The 24,689-nt window shown below is 34.2% G+C and overlaps 1 protein-coding gene across 17 annotated transcripts in view; it reads right to left on the bottom strand.

Annotated features, from left to right (window-relative positions):
• Nucleotides 1-24,689, bottom strand: part of Nrxn1 (neurexin 1) — a 1,031,461-nt gene that overhangs the window by 918,064 nt on the left and 88,708 nt on the right. For 9 of the 17 annotated variants that reach the window (XM_042675422.1, XM_042675423.1, XM_042675430.1 and 6 more), the window contains exons 2-4: nt 12,054-12,071; nt 8,283-8,312; nt 7,492-7,503 (exon numbers count right to left, since the gene is read on the bottom strand). The exons of 4 other annotated variants lie outside the window; for them this stretch is intronic. In XM_042675422.1, coding sequence (XP_042531356.1) covers nt 7,492-7,503; nt 8,283-8,312; nt 12,054-12,071 — 60 coding nt within the window. Of the gene's footprint in view, nt 1-2,075; nt 2,152-7,491; nt 7,504-8,282; nt 8,313-12,053; nt 12,072-24,689 lie in introns of those variants that run through there. 4 more of the 17 variants (XM_042675424.1, XM_042675429.1, XM_042675440.1 and 1 more) reach the window with 3 other exon arrangements.

Below are 24,689 nucleotides of genomic sequence, written 5' to 3'. Positions count from 1 at the left end.
ACTTAATATCACTAATAATGACTACACATGACTATCACTAATAATGACTAGCACCTTTCTTCTTGTTTGCCCTCCTTTCCCCCAAAATGCAGTAAAACACTGATTTTAAAAAAGGTGGTCTTAGGCAGTAAAGCTCTTGGTATATAGAGTTCTCTATGGACTCAAGAAGAAGGAGTCTACCTTTGTTTTTGAGAAGTACAACATAAAGTATGTTACAATAAAGTCTGAGAAGATCTACTTTATTCTTTGAAACTTTCCCTCTGTCCACAAATTGTTCAAAGATATTCCCTTGAAAAGGCCCTAATGAATCATGCTACTTAGCAGCCAAAGATGCCCAAGCCAACACAGAGACATACAGAAGTGTTACTACCATCTTCTTAAAGAATTATTCTTTTAAACTTGATTATTACAGACATTTTAAAGAAAAGCTTTGAACATCAGTGGTTATGGGAAAGCCTTTCAATCAAATATCCAGAGACTTCCTTCACTAAACAGAGAACAAGGAAGATTAAAAAGCTGGTCCTGTTCCCCTTCCTTCTTCTCATCCCTGTCCCAACTTCCTCCCGCCAGTTCAATGAGACTTACATTTTCATTGACTTTGTCTATCTTTTGTAAAAAGATAGCTCTTAGAATAGAATGGAAAGAGAAGTCCAAAAATTCTATGAGAAAGAAAAAATCATAAATGGCAAGGTCTTAATATAACAATTAGAAGTTGGTAAGCTATCACAACCATTTTGTGAAATAAATCAAAAACATGTAATAAAAATGCACACAGTTCCTTAGTTGTTACAATTCACATCCACTGAAACATTTCTAGACACTTTTGTCAACCGAGTATGTCACCCTGCCATCAGTAGACTAGCCATATAACAGATGACATAATTAGTGCTTTAATAAAGTTAAATTATTCGCTCAAGGTCAGTAAAGAGCAAAATTGGAATCTGCACTCAGGCTTCACAATGTCCTAACACTTTCTCACCATCCTGCAATGCTTCCCATTTCTGATGTAAGTTTTTCCTGCCTTACAATGAGGTGAAGTATATCACAAATAACATGTTGTGAAAGTTTCCTTCATAGTACGTCTACATTTTCTTTGTCAGAACAAAATGAAAACCTGTTTCATAATCATGTGTAATTGGAAGAAAAATTTTGAAGTCTCCATAAGAATGGTTATTCTTGGGGCTGGGAAGGTGGCTCAGTGGTAGAGTGCTTGCCTTGCATGCATGGAGGCCCTCGGTTAGATTGTCAGCACCACATAAGCAGAAAAAGCCGGAAGTGGGGCTGAGGCTCAAGTGATAGAGCGCTAGTCTACAGCTGAAGAGCTGAGAGACCGCGCCCAGGCCCAGAGTTCAGGCCCCATGATTCAAATCTTCAGGAGATTTAACTTGTCATAATAGAAAATAGTATGTGTAGTACCTTAAAATTCAGAATGCTAATATTACTTTGAAAGATGATTTCTAGGCTCTGTTTACAAAATTCTATGATCCTCACTAAAGATTAAATTTCCTCCAGTAGATAAACTAATTATTCAAGAAATAGCATTGTTAATATCCACTCACCAGCACCATTTATGAAATAAATACCTATGAAACTAAAAATGTTGATAATGACTTCATTTTTTAAAATCACATTTCAAATGGATGAAAAAGATAAAGGTATTTAGGGGAACATACTTCCTTTAAAACTAATTTTGTCATAATTTTTAAATTTACCATTTTCAGTAGTTATCAAAACATTTAAATTTCTACTTATACCGCCTCCTTCTATAATTATTGACCATGAAGAGTGTTCTATATTCTTCAAACAACATAAATCTTTTAAAATCCTTGTTAGTTTTCAATATCATAACTGTATACATAATTTATGAAATCATGGGAATTTTCACAGAGCCAATATTACAGATGTACAAATGAGTTAAAAATTATTAATAATAATTATAATGAGGGTATTGATTAAACCACATTCTTCAAGTGACTTTTCTTAGTTATACCTAGAACTGATAAACAGGAAAGCTAGAAGAATTGCAAATAAAATACGGAATACTCTTAGAGCCTTCATATGAATCAAGTAGATATATACTATATCATTTTAAAAGATGAAATTCTGAGTTTCCATATTCTGTGGCTGTTGATTAGAAAGGAGTATCCAATGCTGCAACAAAAGAGCTAACAATAATAGATGGAAATAAATTATTTCTTACTTAGAATACATGTGTACAAAATAAGTGCTTTGATTCAATGCTGTCAGCATCCACAAACTCTTCTAAACAACACTACTTATTTCTAGGATACTAAATGAAGAAATATGATTTAAGAATCCATGCAAAACAAAAGAAATAAGATATCTTTATATTTAAATTAGATATATATCAGAATCCACAGCAAACATATCAGAAAGCTAGAGAATGGAAACTGGACATTTCACAGACCAATTAGCTACATGGCAACACAAGAGTTTGTAAGAAGAGTTTGTTATGTTATATAATCTATGACCTAGTTTTCTATGGTATGATTTGAAGGTTGGAATCTCCTCCAAATTCACTTGTTGAAATTCTATTCCCCCAGGTATTAGATTCCAGGGACTCATTAGGAGAGTGAGTAGGCCATGATCCAGAACCCTTATAATGAGATCAGTAACATTATAATGGAGGGCTTTCTTGCCTCCAATTACCACATGGGGGAATAGAAAGCAGACTACATTCTATAAACCTGGGTCTCAACAGGCATAAAACACACCTGCACCTTGGTTGTGTATTTCCCAGATGCTACATTAGTGAGAAATTTTTGCTCCCTGGTTTTTGTTACTATGTTATAGCAGCCATACCTAACTGAGAGAAAAATAAAACCTAACATCACCAAATAATTTACTGTTCTCTCAGGACTAAAATACCAATTTTAAGAGCAATTATAAAAGAATTGTGATATGGCATTATGGATAAATTTTAAAAATACACAAAAATATTATATGTATGTTATCGATTAGTTGTAAATAAATCAGCTAAATCCTGATATTAATATTTTGAAAAATTTCATTTTTATTTTTCTGATAGATGATTAAGTTTGATGTGAAAATTTCACTATAACACTAAAAATAAAACTCATTTTAGAAATGTGCATCTGTATGCTTACCAATTCTACTTATAACATTTGGTCTCCAATATCACAAGAATCATAGATAATCAAACAAGAAGGATTCATTTGATAGACTCAAACATTCATTATGAAAATATTGTGCAAATATTTATGTATTTGTTTTGTATAAATTATGCATTATTATGTATAAATGCAAGCTAATGAATATGGTTTTATTATAAGACAACTTAGATTTTGACTTTTCAGACAGCTCACTATTCATACGTAATTTAAATATAGTTGGGCGTTACAACACATCAGATTGAAATACAGTTTAAAAAACAAAAGGAAAAGTTTACATAAGATAGCATAACACCCCATTTCAATTTTAGGCAAATTTCATGTACCTCTTATCTCACACATATAGATATCTAAAGGTAAAATTTAGTTATCTTTCCCTATGACAGCGAATTGCATTACAAAAAAATCACACACAAAAACCCCATAAAAACACTGAAAACCAATACTTACAAAACTACAATGTCTTTATTTCCTTCCAGTCCTATTACTTTGTGTGGGCTAAGATGTGTATATGATAGTAGAATGAGGATTTGCTAGGAAGAAATATAGCAGAATCTTCACAAAAAATATAAAAGATAGGAACAAAAAGACAGTTTAGCAACAGAGAGAGAGAGAGAGAGAGTGCCTCCCTTTAGGCACTTGATAAAACTCACTTTTTTTATTTGAATAAAGTTCCTCTTCCCTTTGCACTCTGTGTATTTTGAGCTTTCTCCTTTCTTTTCCAAGTTATTTCCATTAGGCTTAGGTCAGGGAAAGGGCACATTTAAGTTACAGTAACAAAAATGTTTGGAAGCACAATAGTCAATAAGAAACACAAACTTCCTGCTCTCTTAGAGCTTACACTCTACTAGGAAGAGTTGACATTAAATATAATTTAAAATATAAATAATTACAATAATGTTTGAAACATAAGCATTTAATCCAAGCACAAACAGTTAACTAATGATAATTAATCTATGTTCCTCAGCAACTAGCCAGCTATTATGGCTGGAGTTGCAAATATAAACTACTTGGGCTTTTCCTCATTTAAATAGTCATTCATTTGATTTACAAAGCAACTATAGTAAGGTATGCAAAAACAAACAAGCACACAACCAATTGTTAGAATGTAAAGAACAGTTAAAATTCAGGAAAAAAGGAAGGAAAGGCTACATTTCTAGATAAATAATTGAACTGACATTGTAAGTAAAAAGTAGAATGAGACTATTGTTATTAGTGATTTAAAAATGGTGACAAATTAATTTTTTTTAATCAAGCAAAATTTCAACTGTCCACAAGCATCCATACAGTTGGCTCTGAGTACCACATCTTCAGCTCTTTTACAGAAAGCTAAACTTCTCTAACTAAAATTGAATCCTCGTTCATATCTATTTAAATGTGCCATATTCTTGTTTAGAGATCATAAAAATAAAACACATCCAAATTATTGACTCTAGCGTTTGAAACAGAAAAACCAATTGAAACTATTTGGCTACCACAGCTTTTGAGAAAGGCTTGCATTTCATTCTTTGTGACAACGTACAACTACTAACCACTCCATGTCTGAGTCCAACTTAGGTGTTTCATCATGCCCATAAGGTAAAGTATTTTGCAGTTTCCAAACCCTGAGACATTATGACATGTGGAAGGATTCACACCAATTCCAGAAGGTTACAACAAAGGAACAGAGAAAATGATAACTGTTGTCAAAAACTTGTTCTCTTATACACATGTCAATTACTTTTGTTAGATGGACATTGACAATTTCAGAAAATATTAAGAATCCATGTAGAAGAAATTCTAATGATACCAATGATGTCCTTGAATTCAGTTTTACTTCTGGGTTCACAAAAAAAGAAGTTCATCCCAAAGATTCTAAATTCACTGCTCCATGGAAGAAAAAAATAAATGTTGAGGAGAAATCCCCATAGTTCTGTCCTCACCATTTTTTACCATGTACATCATTATGTATATCCTTATATTTATTGTGTATATCTTTTGCATCAATAAGTTGATACAAAAATGTGGTATTTTATTCTGGCTAAGATTTACTTATATGTGCAGGGCTATAAAATACAGTGTTTAGACTTTTTAAAAAAATACCATAGGTTACAAAAGCAAATCTATTTGCCTATCGGAGACCCTAAATAGAGTCATCTTTAACTGTTTGTGAATTCCTACCATACTCAGTACTACGCTCACTGCCTTTTTGTCACTGGTACTAACTTGTCCATGCCTTTGCAATCTCTTCTCTGCTAACATTCTTTCAATGTGAGGCCCTGACAAAACCATGATCATATTTTGGCTCTAAGTGATTTGTTGATTTAACGCACAATTAAAGACTGACATATCAACACATCTAAGTAACCAGCATGTAATGCCAGACACTCTGATTTTCTAAATGCTCAAGTCCATCTTAAAATTATTTTCCCCAGGTTCCACAGAAAAGTATCCTGATGCTATTCATAAAACAAAGCTAATGTAAAGAACACAATAGAAATCACAAATTGTATTCCTCCTGGTTTTGTGCTGACTAAGGGACAAAATTTGATGAAAAACAGTGAAATCAAAGAGTATTTTGTATGTAACAGAAAACACCCAAGATGGACACAATAAAACAGAATGAAGTTAAGTGACACTCAACATTAATTACAGTGAACAGGTATCAATTGAACACAGACATGAACTACTGTACATGTGGAGTTACATGGTTAATTAGAAAAATCATATAAAGAATTACTTCTTCATAGTGAACACTTACAGTATATACTTTTAGAACCTGTGTAGGTATATGCACACTCATACAAATAGATACATATCAATATACAAACAAATATACTTTATTCAGCCAGGAAGCACAGTATAAGCATACCACACCCTAGGTCTATGTACTACAACATAGGGGAAGTACTCAAAAAGTTACCAGTCAGTGAGAATTTGGCTGAAGGTAAAAGTTATACAAACGTACCATAAATAACAAAAATCTTTAAAAGAATTGGTACATACTGATAAGTTTCATAGTTGCAGTGTTAAAAGATGCTAACATGATAAAATAGTAGAGCCAGGCAAAAACTGCAATAGTATATATTATTCACTGAAAGTATTCAAATAGCATTTGTTTCTAAAGCTCTATTTCATATGCTAAAATTTTTGATAGCATTTCTATTACTTCTTGCTTAGCTCATGTTCAGATGTTTTTTCAAGCAGAAAAGATCTCCTGCGGGCTGACAAAAAGGTAAAATTGTAGAATTGTGAATTCTGATGCCATTTTCCCTGAATTAGCATTTTAGAGTATAAAATTCAAATTCACGTTTAAGGTTTCCAAATAGTAGAAATTTTAAAACTAGAGACATAGGGAATATTCACTAAAACAAGGTGGGCATTGGTGGCTTATGTCCATTATCCTAGCTACTCAGGATGTTGAAATCTGTAGACTGTGGTTCAAAGCCAGCCCAGACAGGAAATTTCATAGGACTTTTAGGTCCAATTAATTGAAAAATTTTTTTAAAAAGCTGGAAGTTCAGTTGTGTGGCCGAAGTAGTAGAGTGACTTGTCCAGAAAAACTCAGTACCCAGGCCCTGCATTAAAGCCCCAGGACTGGCATAGACACCACACACACACACACACAAAAATGGTTAGAGACTATTCTGTACGTTTGCCACAGCTATATAGCACCTACTTCATTACACTGACAACAGTAAACAGAATGTGGAAGGTCCTGAATGGAAAATTAAACATGCCTCTGAGATTTCTATCAACATTTTCCTGAAGTACACATGCCTGACTTAATCAAGTAAAGCGAGTTGGTAATATTATGAGTTAGTGTGTTTTTAGAAACAGCAGTCTTGTTTTACTTGTATATCTCACAATACTGTATTGTCAACTACCCATGGAATTAATGGGTGCATATGACATCTACCAGACAATAAAGTGACACATCCATAGCGAGATGATTTTGGTGTTGCATGTGCATAAATTTATGTCTCAATCCAAAATGGCTGGGGGTCAGATGTGTCCCACCTATGTTGAATGTTTAAGGAGGATATATTTCTGGTGATTGCCTTTATCATGTAACTATCATTAAATGGCACTACAAATGAAATCATAACCTGTAGATAATTTTTAAATATACTAATCATGCAGCCAACATTTAAATATTTTCAGGAAGAAAAAAAAGAGGGGATGAGTTCAAGACAGAAATATACTAATGGATTTTTCTTACCTTAGATTCACAAAAATATTAACACATATACCTACCTCCCAGTACCCATTACCAATGCCAAAAGGTCTAAATATGTCACAAAATTTAGATTCACTGTAATGCATACAGAGGATATTAGGAAAAAATAAAATATAATACCTTTACTTTTACCTACGTATTTGATGGAATGGGTCCATGAAGAAAGGTTTTCCAGACAAAGAGAATAGAGAAGAGAAAAACAACAATAAGAATTATGAATATATGTAAGTGTATTGCTCTTTGAAAATTAAACAGACAAGAAAGTATAAACCAAGTTTTGAAGAGCAATGGAGAGGCAATCATTACATTCTAACAATCCTGCCCCCTTTAAGGCAAGTGCATGCAAGGAATTAGAAGGCCCATGCTCATTTATAAAATATTGCACAAGATACACAAAGACCCTAGGTAGAAAAGTATTGATTCCATGAGAGACTGCACTCAGCATTCTAGAAGCCAGAAGCTAATGATGTCTGCATGTTCCCAAACTGCCATGCATGAGTGAAAAATGGACTCTGGTTTTGTAGTATAGAGGTTAAACTGGGTATTTTCTTTCCGTATTATCCTCAGATGGTCTCGGTTTTCCTTTCCTGTAATCAGCCTTAACTGCAAATGCTGATAAATGTACAGAAAAATCTTGAAACACAATTCCTTATGTCTCACTTATTTGCAGATATTCTAGTGCAAGGAGTAGAGGAAATAAATAGCCACAGGAGCAAATTAAAACCAAGCCAACAAAGAAAGAGGAGAGAGACACATGAAAAAATAAATGTGAACAAAAGTGATGTATTTCATTTGCAGCCAAATACTTTGCAAGCACTTGCCCACACTTTTTTTTTTGCAGTGATGGTTTGAAAGCAGCTACAGAACAAGAAAACACTGAAAGCAGAGTGGAAAAGGAACAGAGCCCATACCTTGGTCGCCCATCATCAGGTGCGCCAGACCTTGAAGGAAAACAAGAGCACAGTCAGCAATAAACAAGGGAGTATGGCAAGGCAGGGTCGTCACGGAGACAAAAATGTTCAGTGACAGACATCTTCTTTTCTATCAGACATGTCTGTATCACAGAGGCAATCAAAAAGCATTCTTTCAACCCCCAGTTGGAATGCTTTGGGGCAAAGAGTTATAAAACTTGCAATTTAAATACTGGCATATGCTGTACTGTGTATTTCTCTCTGTATCAGTTGGACCAATCAAAACTATCAGAGCATGACTTAAAATCCAACCAATCCCTTACATATAACATCTGCCCTTTGTGCCCTTTGATGAGACTATTTGGACCCTGCCCCACAGGGCTTGCATTCTTCAGTGATGAAATTATGCTATTAAAAACATAAAGGGAGATCTGAAACATGGGCTGGGTCTGATCTTTTTCCCCTCATCAAAAAAAAATGAGCAGTTTCATAATCAAATGGGAACAAAAAAAATCCTTAGTCACACTGAGATGATAATGCAGAATATTTTCCTTGTGGGGGACATGTAGTTACTGACTAGGGTTGGTAAAATGCATTTTTTTTTAAAAAAAAGTATTACACATGCAATTGTCAAGCCTGAATTTACTATAGAATGATGTTTTCAAGAAAGATACATTTCTTTTAGTTTGAAATATATTCTGTGGAGAACAAAATTATTCAGCATTAATATTGACTTACTCTAGTTTACTATAATTAACTGTAATTTTAGGGTAAATAAAGGTATTTAATTATATGTATTACAGATATGATTTTACCATCAAATATTTCTAAAAGTTATCAGAATATTATCATTTCAATTGTTTATTTTCTGTATGATGCTTCATGATGACCATCACTCATTTTTTAAGACTATTATAAGCGTTGTTTCTGTTTTCAGTTTGCTTTTGTTTCATTTTTGTAGTTACTTTTTGTAATTGCCTAGGTTTGAACTGAAGACTTCACACTTGTTCAGCTTACTTGCCCAGCTGGTTGGTGTTCTACCATTTGAGTCACATTTCTAGCCTGGCTTTATGCTAGTTAATTAGAGATAGGTGTCATGGATTTTGATTCACTGGCTAGCTTACAACCTCTAGATATATCTCCTAAGTAGCTAGGATTAGAGATGTGAGCCACAGATGGAATTCAGCTGGCTAGTTTTTGCTGTTTTTGAATCACTGTCTCATTATGTATCGCCAGCTCTTAAGCTGTCTAAAAGAATAGGTCATCTTTACCAAGTACTGAAATTATAGATGTGTATTACCACAACAGGTAGGAAAGGCTCTTTAAAAAGTTCTTCCACTACCAAGAAGCTGGTTTTTATACTAAAGGCCTACCTTTTTTTTTAACTCTAAATTTAGAAATAAAGATGTTTTTAATCCACGTGTATTGTAAGAATTTACAAAAATGGTAAATCTAGGTAGAATATACACCTGAAGTGTAATAATTTGTAATTTCAATACTTAGAGCTATTTCAGCAGTATTTGAAATGATGTATTTGAAACGATATATAAGTACTGAAGTAATCTGTATTTTCCTAAAATTTTAGGGGTATTCAAAAATCTCTGTAGGCAGGATTAATTACAAATCATTACATAACCATAATGTGAAATTATTGTGATTATTAGAAACAGAAATGGTACATATGTATAATGCAGTCTTTCTGTATTACGTAAATAAAAACAAATATCATCACACAGGGAGATTTTGAAAAGTATGCTGATATGTTGATAATTTCTATTTTTATATGGTAAGGAAGAATGATAGAATTTTTTCTTTGGTCTATAATTTTATCCTTCTATTTCATTTTTATATACTATACATATATATCTACTACCTATGCATCAATAACACTTATTAGCAAGTTGATAGAATGAATCAGGGAATGATCTGATAAGTTCTGACATATTTGGAGACTTTTTATGGGTTTGGTACTGCATTAGTAAGGATGGAACTCAATCAGTTTTACATTCTACCCTCTAGATTTCCTATTACTAAGGGAAGGTTACCAGTCACTTTATAAATAGGGAATGTTAAAATTGTGCCTGAAGAAACTTCATTACAATGGATTATGAGTCTATGTTCTGAGAATCTTACAAAACTTTGCTGGGATGACTATGTGAGAGAAGGAAGTATTCATGCATATTAGCTTGATTTTAAAGTCCTTTGGAATGCAATTGAGTTTAAAGAGGAAAAATTGTGGAACATTTTATTGACAGGTAAGGAAATGTAAAAGCACTTGAGTACTTTTCAAAATTAACTTTCAAACTAAACATGCACAACATAAATGAGATTGAATTTGGAATATAGCAAGACCGCAGGGTAAATCACTTTATCAAATATATACTCACATGCAAGAAAAATTACAGAATGGAAAAACAGAAACCATATATCCAGAGTCAAAACTTGGAACAAGTGATCCATGATTTGAAGTTTTAATCTGTTTTATTTTAATAATGGGATAGAAATTTTAATGGAAATAATATTGTTCATGAAAGAGTTGCAGATATAATTCTGAGCCCTGCTATTTATCCATATTGTGCTGACATGCAGTGATTGATGTTTTATCTTGGTTTTTGTTTTCAGACTTGAAATCTTGATTACCTTAAAGTTTATGCATATGTAACTTTGAATGCTGAGGGCTTTTTTTGGGTAAGAAATCCTTCATTAACTAGAGATATTTTTAGAAGATTACTATAGTTAAATTAGAACAGCAATACAAAGTGGGTTAAACGTTCTTCTGACATACAAATATTAGCAAATTTGTTTATTCAAAAACTATTAGTATTTTAATCATTTAAAGCAATAGAAGGCATGTAAAGTTGTAAGCCTTCCTTCTCACAATCATTTGCTATTTCTAGGTCTTTCCATGTGTGCATCCTTTACAGGAGTGAGTAGACTGACTAATACAATCAAACTTTTTAAAAGCATAACTGTTGAAATATATTGGTTGAACGCTAAGGGAATAGATATATATATATATGTATATATATATATATACATATATATATATATAAAACGTTTCAAAATTCCTTGATAGATAATTTAAGAAAACTTCAATAAAATGTTTTTTAACATACACAGAAAATTATAGATATACTTACCAGTAATCACACTGGAATGTGTGTTCTATTTCCACTGGCCAATGGCTTAGGTTTTTAAGTCTAAATATATGATTTTTTTACTCATAGTCAACATTTTGTTCTGTGTTCTTTTAATAAATCAAATCATTTGAAACAAATCAATGGGCTTGAAATGACCATGACAAACATTTCCAACAGAAAAGAGGAAATCATTTTTAGCAATAAAACATGGAGTAAAGTCATGCACTGTATTCTGGAGCTGTGAAGACATACTTTCTCTTTTAGAATAAAAGAAGATGGAGCATTGTATCATTTTTCCATAGAGAACATCAGTAAGTATTCCAAGGCCCATGTGGGATGCTGAAACCCATCAAGAGATGGAGATAAGACTGACTTTCTTATATTTGGGGTTGATGAAATGTGTGTGTGTGTGTGTGTGTGTGTGTGTGTGTGTGTGTGTGTGTACACATGCGTGTGTATGTGTGTGTATGTATGTGTGTGTGAGTTCTATATGAAAAGTGATACAAGATCCAGAAATCAACAAATGCTCAGAAAGAAGTTCAACTTACCGTCTAAATTCGAGATGTAGCCTACTAATACTACGAAATTAAAAGGCAAAAGAGGATAGGAAAATAAGGTAGAAAGCACCCACCTTCCACATTGTTGTCTTCTGAAAGCACATAACAAGGAGGGAGAGAAAAGGAAAAACATTCATTAAGCAGCATGCAGACTGGACCTTGCCTTTGCATGTCTTCCTCATGCAAGGCATCAAACACATCATGCAAGTGCTCCATCACTATCATTCAGAGAGAAAAACAGTCACAGGGCAGCAGGTTCCCTCCCACTGGCAGCATTTACAGGATGTAAGACACAATTTTGGCAATAGAACAAAGGGTCTTGGAAAAATCTTTCACTTTCCTGTGTAAAGTAAGCGATATTATTATTACTGATTGCTGGAAGGGTCTTTCTAGATTATTAATTTATTTAATTTATTATTATCTAATTTATTTTTATTTTAGAAATTCTATAAATTTATTTGGACATGGATAAAGGTAAGTCCATTCAAAATAGCTATGAGATTTTATTTAAAGTTATCCTGGTTCTACCAAGCCTAGTATCCTTTGGCCATCTCTGCTTTTTGGTACTTTCAGCAATTCAGCTGTTTTCCTTAAAAGAATAAAATTTAAGCAACTAAATCTAGCTTTATTTAACAATCATATTTTATCACAAATCTGAGGGTTTATCAACCATAATTTATTAAAATTCTAATCTTAAAATAATCGTAGAAAAACTGAGCATTGCAAAAGAAATCCATTTGGGAACTGCATGTTCAGCACATTTGTCAAAATTTAATCATTTTGAACTTCTCTTTGGGATGTGGGCATGAATATTATTTAATCTATTGACAATATTCAGCAAAATTTTCCTTACATTTTTTATTTATGTAAACAGGATCTATATATTTAATTATATTTCCATATGTACCATATGAAGTACAAACCATATAGAAGCAGGTTTGATATGTAATTCCTAAAAAAACCCATAAAGTATATGATATATAAACTATTATTACTACCTACTAAAAGCCATTTGACAAACAGTACTTGGAAGCTGGACTAGAACTGAAAAGTGAGTTGTCTTAGGGGCTTAGGGCAAGAGTAAGTTTTCAAAACTTTTCAATAGCAAATTATATCAATGTTAACATTCTAGACTCATCCCTTCATGTCTGTTTGGTTAACTATGTTCTACAAAGTGATCATTTGATCAAAGGCATTTCCAAAAACATAACAAAGGTGAATATAGAAACTTGAGAGCAAAAGCAAGTATAAATGTACCACTTATAAGGCTTTATGAATTCCTTTCTAATGAATAAAGTTAGAGAAGATTTAAAAATCACTGAATTTTTAAATGATATTAGCTTGTAAATGAAATACATACACATCATTATTGATGTTGTGCCAATATATTATAGAAATAAACTCACAGCTGTTAAATATGGACCTAACAACTTTACACAAACACTTGGTTTGCAAGAGTTTGTTTTGGAAAACAACAACAACAACCACCACAACAACAACAACCCAAAACCAACAAAAATGATTCAAAGAACTAGCATATGATAATTCACTTTTAATTTGGTTTTGGTTTTCAACGTATTAAATAAGAAATTAGACAAAAATTTTTACTTTCCACAGTGACTTTGACAGGCTGTGAGCACATATAATAAAATATTGTTTCATTGCTTTATAGTGGAAATAGAACATTCAATGTTTAAGATACATTTGAGTTTTAGATTTACTGGTCCTTGAAACTCTATGTTCTATATAAAATGGTTTTGAAAATAAGATTTCTATGCACAATAAAAATCATAAAATCATAAAAATCATAAAATCTGATGGTCTGTCAATTACTAAGACATTATTTAATTTCTGTAAGTGAATGATTAGAAATAGTGGCTTTTGAATAGCAAAGTCACAGTAGGAATTTGGGTCAAGCTCTATAAATAAATGTTTAGTAAGAAAAAGTGAAAAATAAAATAGAACCAATCTAGGATTGACACCTATCTTAGAATAGTGCTAAATAATATACTAGGAAAGGAAATATGGTCATAAAGTCAAGGGCATAAATCAGTCCCCAGAAAAGGAATTCTTTTCGCTTAAATGAGGACTGACCCATAGGTGGTGCTACCAGCCTACCCTATCCTGTCTTCCCATCCATCCCTTTTCTCAATTCTTCAGAAGAGGACAAGCTTGACTAACAGGTTTCCTGTGTGTAAAACCAATGTGTAAGCAAATCTTGACTATCCAATGTGTAAGCAAATCTTGACTATCCAATGTGTAAGCAAATCTTGACTCGATCATGTTCAGAAAATTGGTTGCTGAAAATTTAAATTTTGTAGAAAAAAAAAATCAAAGTACTAGAAAAAAGGAAAAGTGATACACTAATTTCAATATAGGAGAAAAAGAAAAACCCGGCTTGAAAAAGACTCTTGAGTTCCCATAGTTTTCAGATCCAACAGCAGGATATATAAAAGCAAAATATAACAAAGAAAAATCTCAGTTTTGTTGTACATATCCCTTTTTGGTATCCATTTGTTGGTTTTAGATGACCTATTTTTGTTAATATAAAAGTCACCCTTGCATTATTTCAGAACCTCGATGTTATTATGATTGATGGTAGTGCTACCATTTATACCCACTCTCCAGGCACCTTTCTTTCCTCCATTCTATTATTTTAGTCTAAATAACACATATCCATTCAGAAGAAAATGGTTCTCCTCATCACACAAACTTCTGCTGTGTGTTTGTGTATTGTTCTTCAGTTGAGGTTTATTTCATTTTAAGTTACAAAACAGTAGATCTGAATTTTGGCAAGACACAATAAGGGGGAAATAATTTATTTTGGCTTAGTAGAAGATTGAAAGCAATTCAACTGACCTTACATATGGACATTGTCAAGTTAGGAAAGCTTCCTTAACTTGCACAAAACCAATCTTCTTAATTCTGCTGACAGTCTTGGCTGAATACATGAATTAGCCTCTTAGTAATAAACGTTACTCTGATAACCTTACTTCCTATAAAGACCACATTCCTTTTTTTTGTGGTTTCTGTTTTTATGGGGTTTTGTTTTACTATAAAAACATAAATCAAAAGCTGTGAAAATGCTAGTAGAAATTGTATTATTCTTCCAGATAAGACATGTTTCACATGTTTCACAAAGATGGAAACTAGGCACCAGAATATGTTACATTATATAGGATTATGATATGGGGAAGTATCAGGCTCCCTTAAATCTTATCTTTTAATTAATGCAAGAATATTTATATGATTTTCCTATTTGCCCTCAGCTTATAAGAATTCAGGGGCAGCGACTTAAGTAACAATATTCTTTGCAGAGAATTTTACATATCTGCTTGTCAGAAAAGATTTAAAAATAAGAAAATGAATTGTTTCAGTATGAAAAAAATAAGAAACTTAGTCATGATGAATGAACAAATTGAAGCTTGGAATGAAAAGTCACAAGTAACTGCTTTCCCTGTAATCAGTGCACAAGTTTAATACCATGACTATTTTCATCTGAATATACAACAGTGTTCAAGTTGTGTGACCTAACTCACAGTAAGATTTGGCTAACATCATTGGGGCGTCATTCCTTCTCTTTGGCATCATTTATTTTTCCCTGTGAGTTGCTTGTGACGAGCTCATTTCATTTACTTTGAATCTTTTTCTTTGTCCATACTACTGCACCGCACCTGACCCATGCTCTTCTAGATGGGTACAGGGCAGCAAGAGAACTGGTAGCAACCACCACCAGGAGGAATTAAGATCCTGTGCATTCTGCCATGCATTGAGCTGATAGCATCTGTCCTCAACTTTTCAACTCCTCAGGTTGCTTAAGACTTGACTCCTCATCTGGGGTATTACATGCCATTAGAGCAGTGTCTGGTTCCCATGGTGGTCCCGGAGGCAGCTTTGTTTCACTTTAGTTTTCTTTTATTATTTACAGTGAAAGCCTTTAGAAAACCTCAATAGTCTGGGTTTGCTTCAGGGACTTGGGAATGGAGGAAATCACCCAGACTGTGGATTTATGCAGTAGTCAAACAGAAGAACAGAAGCACTGGTCGCAAGCAAGGGAAGTGAAGACAGAAAAGGAAGCATCAAGATCTCTTATGGAGGTGTAAGAGAGGAAAGAAATAGCCTTGGGAAAGATCTGGCGAGTTTTAAGGACATTTTAACAGATGACCTAAACTTCTTGTTCTAAATTCACCTAAATGAAATGTGAAGGCATGCCCACCCATGCTGTGTGGAGTCCTAGTGTTCAGGGATGGAGGGAGCCAAGAAGAGCATTCCTCTTCCTCACTGCTCAGGAGTGGAGGAGGGAAAACTGCAAACCAATTACAGCCACAGGGATGTTCCTGCCATCACACTTACAAATATAAATCCATTTTACCTAGGAATATGTTTTCACCAAAGTATCTTTGGTGTTTCATTCAAAATGTTCCAGTTGGTTAATGGCAGTTTTCAAAAAAGGAAAGCAAAACAGAGCAGCAAGACAGAGGGAAAAGAAGAGCTAGAGATCAAGGGGGTAGAGATAGTGAGGGAGAGATAGAGATAAATATCGAGAGCGATTGAGGAGGGAAGAAGGAAGAGAGAAAGGTAAGAGAGAGGAGGAAGGAGGGATGGAAGAAAAAAGGAAGGTAAGTTGGTATAAAACTGGCAAACTTTTCTGCTACTTCAGCTCTTCAATGGATCTAGTAAAATTTAATAATTATTAGCCGACATATTATAGTATATTGAATGACTCACATAAGCTATAATTTGATTTTTTTTCTTTTCCTGAAGGGTTATTGTAAGGAGTGAAATAACAGATCTGGCTTGGGTTTTGTAGCCTTATTACTGTCCTATAGCTCAACCTCCTCAAGGGTTAACATTTCTATGTTCATTTCAGCAGTTGGACTCAGGAATGGTGTGTTGCAGTTAGCAGGGACTGGAAGAATGGTGACAAGTACAGTCTATGATGTGTGTGCTCATGCCACTCAGGTTTATTTTTATTGCTTGCTGAGAAATGAATGCGTCCTGATATGAAGTTGACAGATAACATTGAGCAAAGTGCTTACCGCAAACTCTCTTTCTTGAGTTCAATCAGCGCTGCTACATTACTCTCCATGGAAAACTGGGTCAGGCGAGCAGTGCTTGCCTGTCTAATAGTCTGAACTAAGCATATTTTACAAAGTATTACAGACAAGCCCTAGGGTTGAAGCATGTGGATATACTTAAGTGTTCTCCTACCTACCTTCCCTACCTATCAACCTTGTAGTCAGTACTCAAAGAGTGTCAGCAACAAAGAATACTTGTCAAGGTGTCCTAGTTTTCTATCACTAAGATAGAAAGTAAATAAATTCCTGCTAAGTATCAAGCACTCTTTCTTTTTTCTCTCACAAATGAATTCAGACACTTTTTTAAAATAAGCATTCAAATACTTTGGACTCTATTCATCTGTGATTCAGTTTCCAGTCCAGTCCAAACATATCTGTTTATTTTTTTCTAAAATAAAAATAAAAATAAAAAGCATAAGCCACAAACCGATGGCTCAAAATTGAGTACCAGTGGCTCACTGGTGCTCACGCCTGTAATCTTAGCTACTCATGAGGCTGAGATCTAAGGGTGTTGTTTGATGCTAGCCCAAGCAGGAAAGTCTGTGAGACTCTTTATTCCAATTAAGGGACCGAGTACAAGCCTTGAGCACAAAAACTGAGGTACAGTGCCAAGGCTTGATTTCAAGCTCCAGGAGTAATACAAAAATGAAATGAATGTGGGGGATAGTTTAAAATCCCAACTCCCCTGTATTTGCTAAAAGCTCGAATTGGCAGTAATTTTTGGCTAGCAGCATCCACCTAAATTCACCTATTCAGAAAAGAAAGTTGTGGACCTGAGATTGTGTCCCTATTGAGATCTGTCTACAGGCCTACACAGGTAACTTAGGCATGGTTAGGGTCACTAGAGATCATGTTCCTAGTCAGCCAGAAAGATGCTTTTGCAAATTAGTCTGCTGAACAAGCTACACTGCTGTAGCTGGAGAAAAGGTCTGTGCATCTGTTAAAACCTAAATATTGTATATAATTTCCAGTTTGGAGTTTCTGACTAGGTAGTCTCAATGCCCCTGAGTCAGCTTGAAGAAGTTCTCTGTGGGCTGGGAAGGTGGCTCAGTGGTAGAGTGCTTGCCTTGCATGCATGAAGCCCTGGGTTTGATTCCTCAGCACCACATAAGCAGAAAAAGGTGGAAGTGGTACTGTGGCTCAAGTGGTAGAGTGCTAGCGTTGAGCTGAAGAGCTGAGGGACAGCACCAGACCCAGAGTTCAGGCCCCACAACTGACCAAAAAACAAAAACAAAAGCAAAAACAAAAAAACAAAAAAAGAAGTTCTCTGGTTATTAAAAAGTTGTCACCTTGGTAAATTAACCAGGAGGAACTACTGCCTAAACTATCTTAAAAACCAATGGGGCTGCAGCCTGCAAGAGCCAGTATACAAACACGAAGGTAGTGGGAAATTTCACTAAGGTCAGACCATAGGTTCAGCTTCTTTAACCAGTTTGTGCAGAAATGGCAGGTACCTCAGCAGGAGGTGTGACAATCTACCAGAGCAGCTGGGAGACATTGCTGCTGCGGTCAAGCCCATCTCTTCTAACCTGGAGATTCCTGTTTGAGTCAAGTTCAAAAATGGCCTGGCAGCATCTGGAGACTACATCATCTTGACCACCTCCACCGTGGTCAATGTGGACTGGACTCCTTCTTGCCTGATTCCATCACCTGCAGCTGATACCTGGTGAAAGACTATTTTGGATCTGCCTAATGTAAGACTGGTTCCAGGACATTCTTTTGTGGGACATAGATTTGTAAATCAGAACCTACTTGACATAGGAAATCATGGCAAAGTCTCCTACTGTTTGGCAACAATCATATGAAGCCAACTTTTAAACTGCTGGAGACTCCATAAATTACAGGGGTAAACAGCCTAGGAAAAATTTGATCCTTTTACAGAGAAATTAATGATTTGATTTCATGTACATAAGAAAAAAAGGAGGGAACGAAGTAAGGAGGCCAGGTCTGGCTGGTGCCATATTGGCCACCTGGTATATGGTAGGGTCTGGCATCTTGTCTTCATGCTGGGGGAAGGAATGACCCCCACCCCATCACCATCACCTGACTCCCAGGTAATGGATGTGCCTGGACCCTGGAGGCAGGGGCGGGCACTTGGCTGATAGGTTACTGAATCTGTCAGTCCAGTGCCCAGGACTGGGAATTTCCTGAGGATCTGCCCACTGTGCTGACCTACTTTAGGCCCCAAACAGCCTAGCCTAGCCACAGGACTCCATGCCATGTGTGTCTCTGTGATCGTGTCCTATGTCCTGTGTCCTGTCCCCTGGCTCGTCTCCAGTCATCATGGGGTCCCAATTCAGCTCTCCATTGGAGCTCAATTGGCTTGTTGGTATTGTTCTTGTTATTTCTTTCCTCTGTAGCATGTTTCCTAGCTGGGTTATGTTTATTTGTGTGTTGCAGGTCTTTGTAACAACTGGTAGCTTGTAGCCTGTTAACTGTATAATAAAGATTCCACTATTCTAAAAAAACAAAAATTAAAAATTAAAAAAGCAAACAAAATAAAGCAAAAGTATTTTCTGAGGAAATAGAGATTTGCATAAATACATGACTAAAGTGAATTATAAAAAGAAGTCCTAAATTTTGTGCTTCACAAGTTAAATTTGCATAATATTCCACATAAAAAATAAATCAGTTTATGTAATGTGATGGTTCTACCAATTAAACAAACATTTTTGTATATATGGAGAAACATTTTATTTCAAACAAAAAATACTTTGTACTGCTACTCTTTTGCAATAAGACCCTGCACCTGTATGAAATAAGTCAGAAAGCAAGTTCACTGCACACTAAAAACAATTTTCAGGTACTCAGAACTTTTAGTTGCTCATGTTTACTGGCAAAATCAAGATATGTTCAAGTTTTATAATTTAGAGCTAGAAAGTCTTAAACTGAAAAGCATAAGAAATAGATCTCTGTAGCTGAAATACTTAAATAGATTGAATTACACTATTCTAAGTCTCTCAAGTTTGACTAAATATTACTTAAAAATAGAAATATTTAGTAAATTTACTTAAAAATACAAATATTCAGTAAACTTCATTTACACTGGAGGAAGACTGTTGTGAAGATTCATCTACTCTCCAAAGATTAAAGTCATTTATCCAATGTCCACTAAAGCTGAACTCCATTACAGTAGTTTCCAAGACCTCATTGTTCCAATATCAAAAAGTTCATAGGAAAAAAACCTAATAATATTTGTAATTTGTGAGCTTTTCCAGAAACAAGTGATGTAGTAATATTGAGTTAACTCAAATCATTATTGTATTCTTTAAAATCAATTGATGCAAAGCAGAAATCTCAGTGAAGTTAATTTTAAATAAAAATGATTAAATGTTATGAAAATCTCATGCAACTTGTTCCAAATGCCCTTTACAGAAATAAAAAGTAATCTATTGCTACTTGAATAGACTTGCCATTTTAAATGTACTCTCACAAGTGACTGGATATAACCTTTGCATTTATTTTCTTAGTTAACTCCATGTGGCTGAGTAACTTGACCAAGTTACTTGACCAAGTAGAAGATTCTCAGTGTGTTTATGAAAGTAGGTTTTAAGGATAATTTAGTAGGCTTTTACGGATTTCAGAGAGTGTTTTGAAAAGAACTGAACTTGAAAGGCAATGCTACAATGTCTACTAAAGATAGATCCTGTTGCTCAAACTATTGACTCGACTATCCATTATACATGGAATAGAATAAAGGAGCAAGAAGATTGACTGCAAGTAGGCAAAAGTATTTCATTAATCCAGACACAAGCAGATAGAAAATTGTTAGGGAAATTTTTTAAAATTCCAATCATTTGCTAATTGTATAGTTTAACAAAAATCCCTTTACTGAACAACAACAACAACAAAAACAGAAGAAGTGTCTCAAAGTCTCCCTGTATCTCAGGAACAAATATTTCCCATCAGTGATCTACAGTTAAAAAATCTTAGCTTTCCTTCTACAGTAAACAAGCTCAGCTATGTAAATTTGTTTAACCTAAACTAACTATTTAAAATAAAGAGATTATTTCACAAGTTCCGTGCTGTCTTGAAATTTTTAAGGCAATGACTCATTTCATTCACTGTCCTCACATCTTTGCTTTCCCTTTAAAATGTCGGAAACTAAAAATATTTTCATACAAAGCCAGATATTTTGATAAGTGAGGCAGAATAATATGAATTTGTCACAAAAAGTGGATTTTCCTTTTTGTAGTGATAATATGCACATCCAATACAAAGATGATTTTCTTCTCTTGACATGTTTGATGTACAGTAAGTCTCCTGGAACTGGGCAGTAGTTTCAGATCTTGCCCAAACTCAAATTTGCTTTTGTAAATCAAGTGGTTCATATCACAGACTCAGGGCAAAACTGGTCACAGATGTGACCACCTCCGTGTCTCTGAAGATGTTATAAATGTGGTTGTTTGAGCTGACATTTGAAACCTATTGAACTACTATGAATGTTAGCCCATGGGCCAGAGGGACCCATGAGTTTCAAAAATGTATCCTTTATCTGTTGATTTACTAATCCAAACACAGATCCAAGATTTTAAGCCTCATCCATCTAATGTTTCTCTGAAATAATCAGACCTGCTTTAGAAAACATATATAAATATGAAGAAAAATTTATACAACAACTTGAAATGTTAGTCCATCACTCACTCACTCATAGTAGTTCATTCCATTATTTTGATGGCATGATAGAAATAGTGATATACCAAACTGTCTCTTGACATCTGTCTAAACTGTTTTCTCTCAGCATTTTCTGGACATAAACAGTTTCTGAGCTAAAAAATTAACTTTCAAATGCATCACATTAAATTATGACTCATTAAAAGCTGCTTTAAAATAGTTGTTAATTTAGTATCCTAACTACTTCAACTCAAAAGCTCTTTGCTAATCCCCAGCACCATTAAACAAAGACATTGCATACTCAACATCAGTGCAACCATATAAGTCTTTAATAACAAGCGTTAAATAAATTTTAAATTTCCATTACTATTTACTTTCTTTGGATGCTAGTAATTGAACCCAGGGCCTAAGCAATATTCTCTGCTGGTTTGAACAGAGAATGGCTATGTAGCCCTCACACGGAAATGCTACTCAGGATTCCCCTGTCTCTGCTGCATGAGTGCTGGAATGAAAAGAATATACTACATTGTTCAGAAAGAGAAACATTCCCTAACTGTATATAGTCCAACATGATAGCCACCAGAAACATGTGGGTAACTGCATTCAGTAACAATTAGTTCCTCAGTTGCACAAGAGCATTGTACATAATCAACAAGCATATAGAATTAATGGCTACTACAGTACAAGTTGTGAACATTTCTATAATCATAGAAAGTTCTATTGGGCAGCAGTGTTAAGCTTTTTTTTTTTTTTTTGTGGTTCATGGGGCTTGAACTCTGGGCTTAGGCACTGTCCCAGTGCTCTTCAGCTCAAGGAAAGCTCTCTACCGCTTGAGCCACAACACACTTCCGGTTTTCTAGTGATTTACTGGAGATAAGAGTCTAACAGGCGTTCCTGCCCAGGCTGGCTTTGAACCACTATCCTCAGATCTCAGCTTCCTGAGTAGCTAGGATTACAGGCTTGAGCCACAGGCACCTGGCTGCTAAGCATTTTTAAAGCTAGAATTTCCTTGAAATCCTGTCTCCCTTGTCTTTGTGTTCCAGTTCTAGAGCTTGAAATCAGGGCTTTTCTGCTCTCTCCTGAATTTTGCTTGAGGTGAATGTTCTACCACTACAGCCACAGCTCCATGTCTGGCTTTTTTTTTTTTTTTTGGTAGTTAATTGGATATATAATAATCTCACAGACTTTCCTACCCCAACTGGCTTCTAAATGCCATTACTCACATCCCACCCTCCTCAGTAGTTAGGATCACATGATTGAGCAACTGGCATCTGGCATGAAAACATCTCTTTTAATATCAAGTTACAACATGCCTTGTTTTGTTCCTTAAAGGAAATAATAAAAAAGTTACAAAATTTTAAAAGAAAAAGTAATTTATGTGAGAAGCACTTATTGAAATTATGCAACATGAAGAACTGTGTAAGATTTCTAATTTTAATTTCCAAATAACAATTGAGAAATAAATGCTAATAAAAATTTTCCTGTATTTCTTTTATAACCTTTTTGATTAATTCTAACTATAGACATGCTAAGTCCTTTGCCTTAAAAAGCAGAGTGCCATATGCTGAATATAGTTAGTTTTTAAGTAATTTAATTTAATAATCTAACACCTTCTTTCATATAAATGTATATATATATATATATAATTGCCTTCCAAAAAGAAAAAATAACACATTGATTTTAAAATTAGTAAAAAGTACCTGGTACCTCACTATTTCTTAAATGTATTATCATGCTAAACAGTAAGTCAAAGGCCATTTTCTTAATGTTAAAAGCCTCTTTTTGAGCATTACACCATAAAATACCAAGTACATAATTTTTGAAGGACTTTAATACAGGAGGGACAAGGAATTACAAAAGGATAAAAGAAGTAGCCAAACATCTAGTCAATTCCATTAAAAGCTGAGAACCTGCTAAAGGTCTATTTCATAGAAGTAGCAAACAACATAAGAACTCTAAGCAAAATGAACAAAAGAACTTGGATATAAAAATGTCAAATGCAGAATTGAAGAGGGGACAAAAGCTGCAACAACTTCAAGAAGGTGAAATGATAGAGCAAAAAGTTCCACCTAAAGAATGAACAAAATGTACATAGTTTAAATAGACGTGCCAAGTCTAGGTTAAGGATTTGAAGATAATAGGCTTCTTCTTAGGATGAAATGTTGTTTACTGGTTGTAGAAAAGTGCACCTTTTCATCGAATCTTCATCATTCCACAGGAAAGTATGAAATAAAAGTGTACTTTCTGACCTCAGTGACCTAGAACAGTCACATTTAATTCAGATGTCCCAAGCACATAATCTATTGTCTAGTCAATAAAGTATGAAGAATAACAAGCAATCCCTAAGGATAAAGAGGTCATTTGACTTTAAGACCAGCCCCCCAATATTAGAATATCTTGAAAGAGAGTACACAACATGCCCAGATATTTATCTGAATTTCAGACAGTAAATATATGTTGGAATAATAAATATGAGACATAATACATTTCTGATATCACTATAACAAAAAGACACTTGTAATACAATATGGACAGATGTGGACTGGTTAATAGTTATTCACAATGAGAGTCAGGCACGTACATACTAATCTAGGCAATGGGTATCTTACAAATCTCTCAAGTAGATTATATTTAAAATTTACTAAACTGAGGGTTTAAGTAATATTCAACTCATGGGGAAAACACAATGGTAAGAGAGCAGAAAAGTGTTTTCCAAAATGCTAAATAAGCAGCCTCTTCTGTTTTAAAAAATGTATATGCTACTCCTAGAGCATTATGGAAACTTATGAAATAAAATTTGATTGAAAGATCAGATCAAGGTCATTTTTAATGTGCCTACTAATGGAAATTATATCATAAAAGTGAAATTTGTATATACACATAAATATTTTAGTATCTTGAGAGGAAGATGATTTGAATGAATAGTCATGATCCAGATTAGATGTCGATTCTCTAAGATAAACTAGAAATCGTTGGTAATTCTAGGCAATCAACAAAAAGAATAATATTATATTTTGT

Source organism: Dipodomys spectabilis, unplaced genomic scaffold (genome assembly GCF_019054845.1).
Source record: "Dipodomys spectabilis isolate Male_0828 unplaced genomic scaffold, ASM1905484v1 ptg000026l, whole genome shotgun sequence".
Lineage (NCBI taxonomy): Eukaryota > Metazoa > Chordata > Mammalia > Rodentia > Heteromyidae > Dipodomys > Dipodomys spectabilis.
Note: the sequence above shows the minus strand (reverse complement) of the source record. Positions and strands in the feature narration are given on the sequence as shown.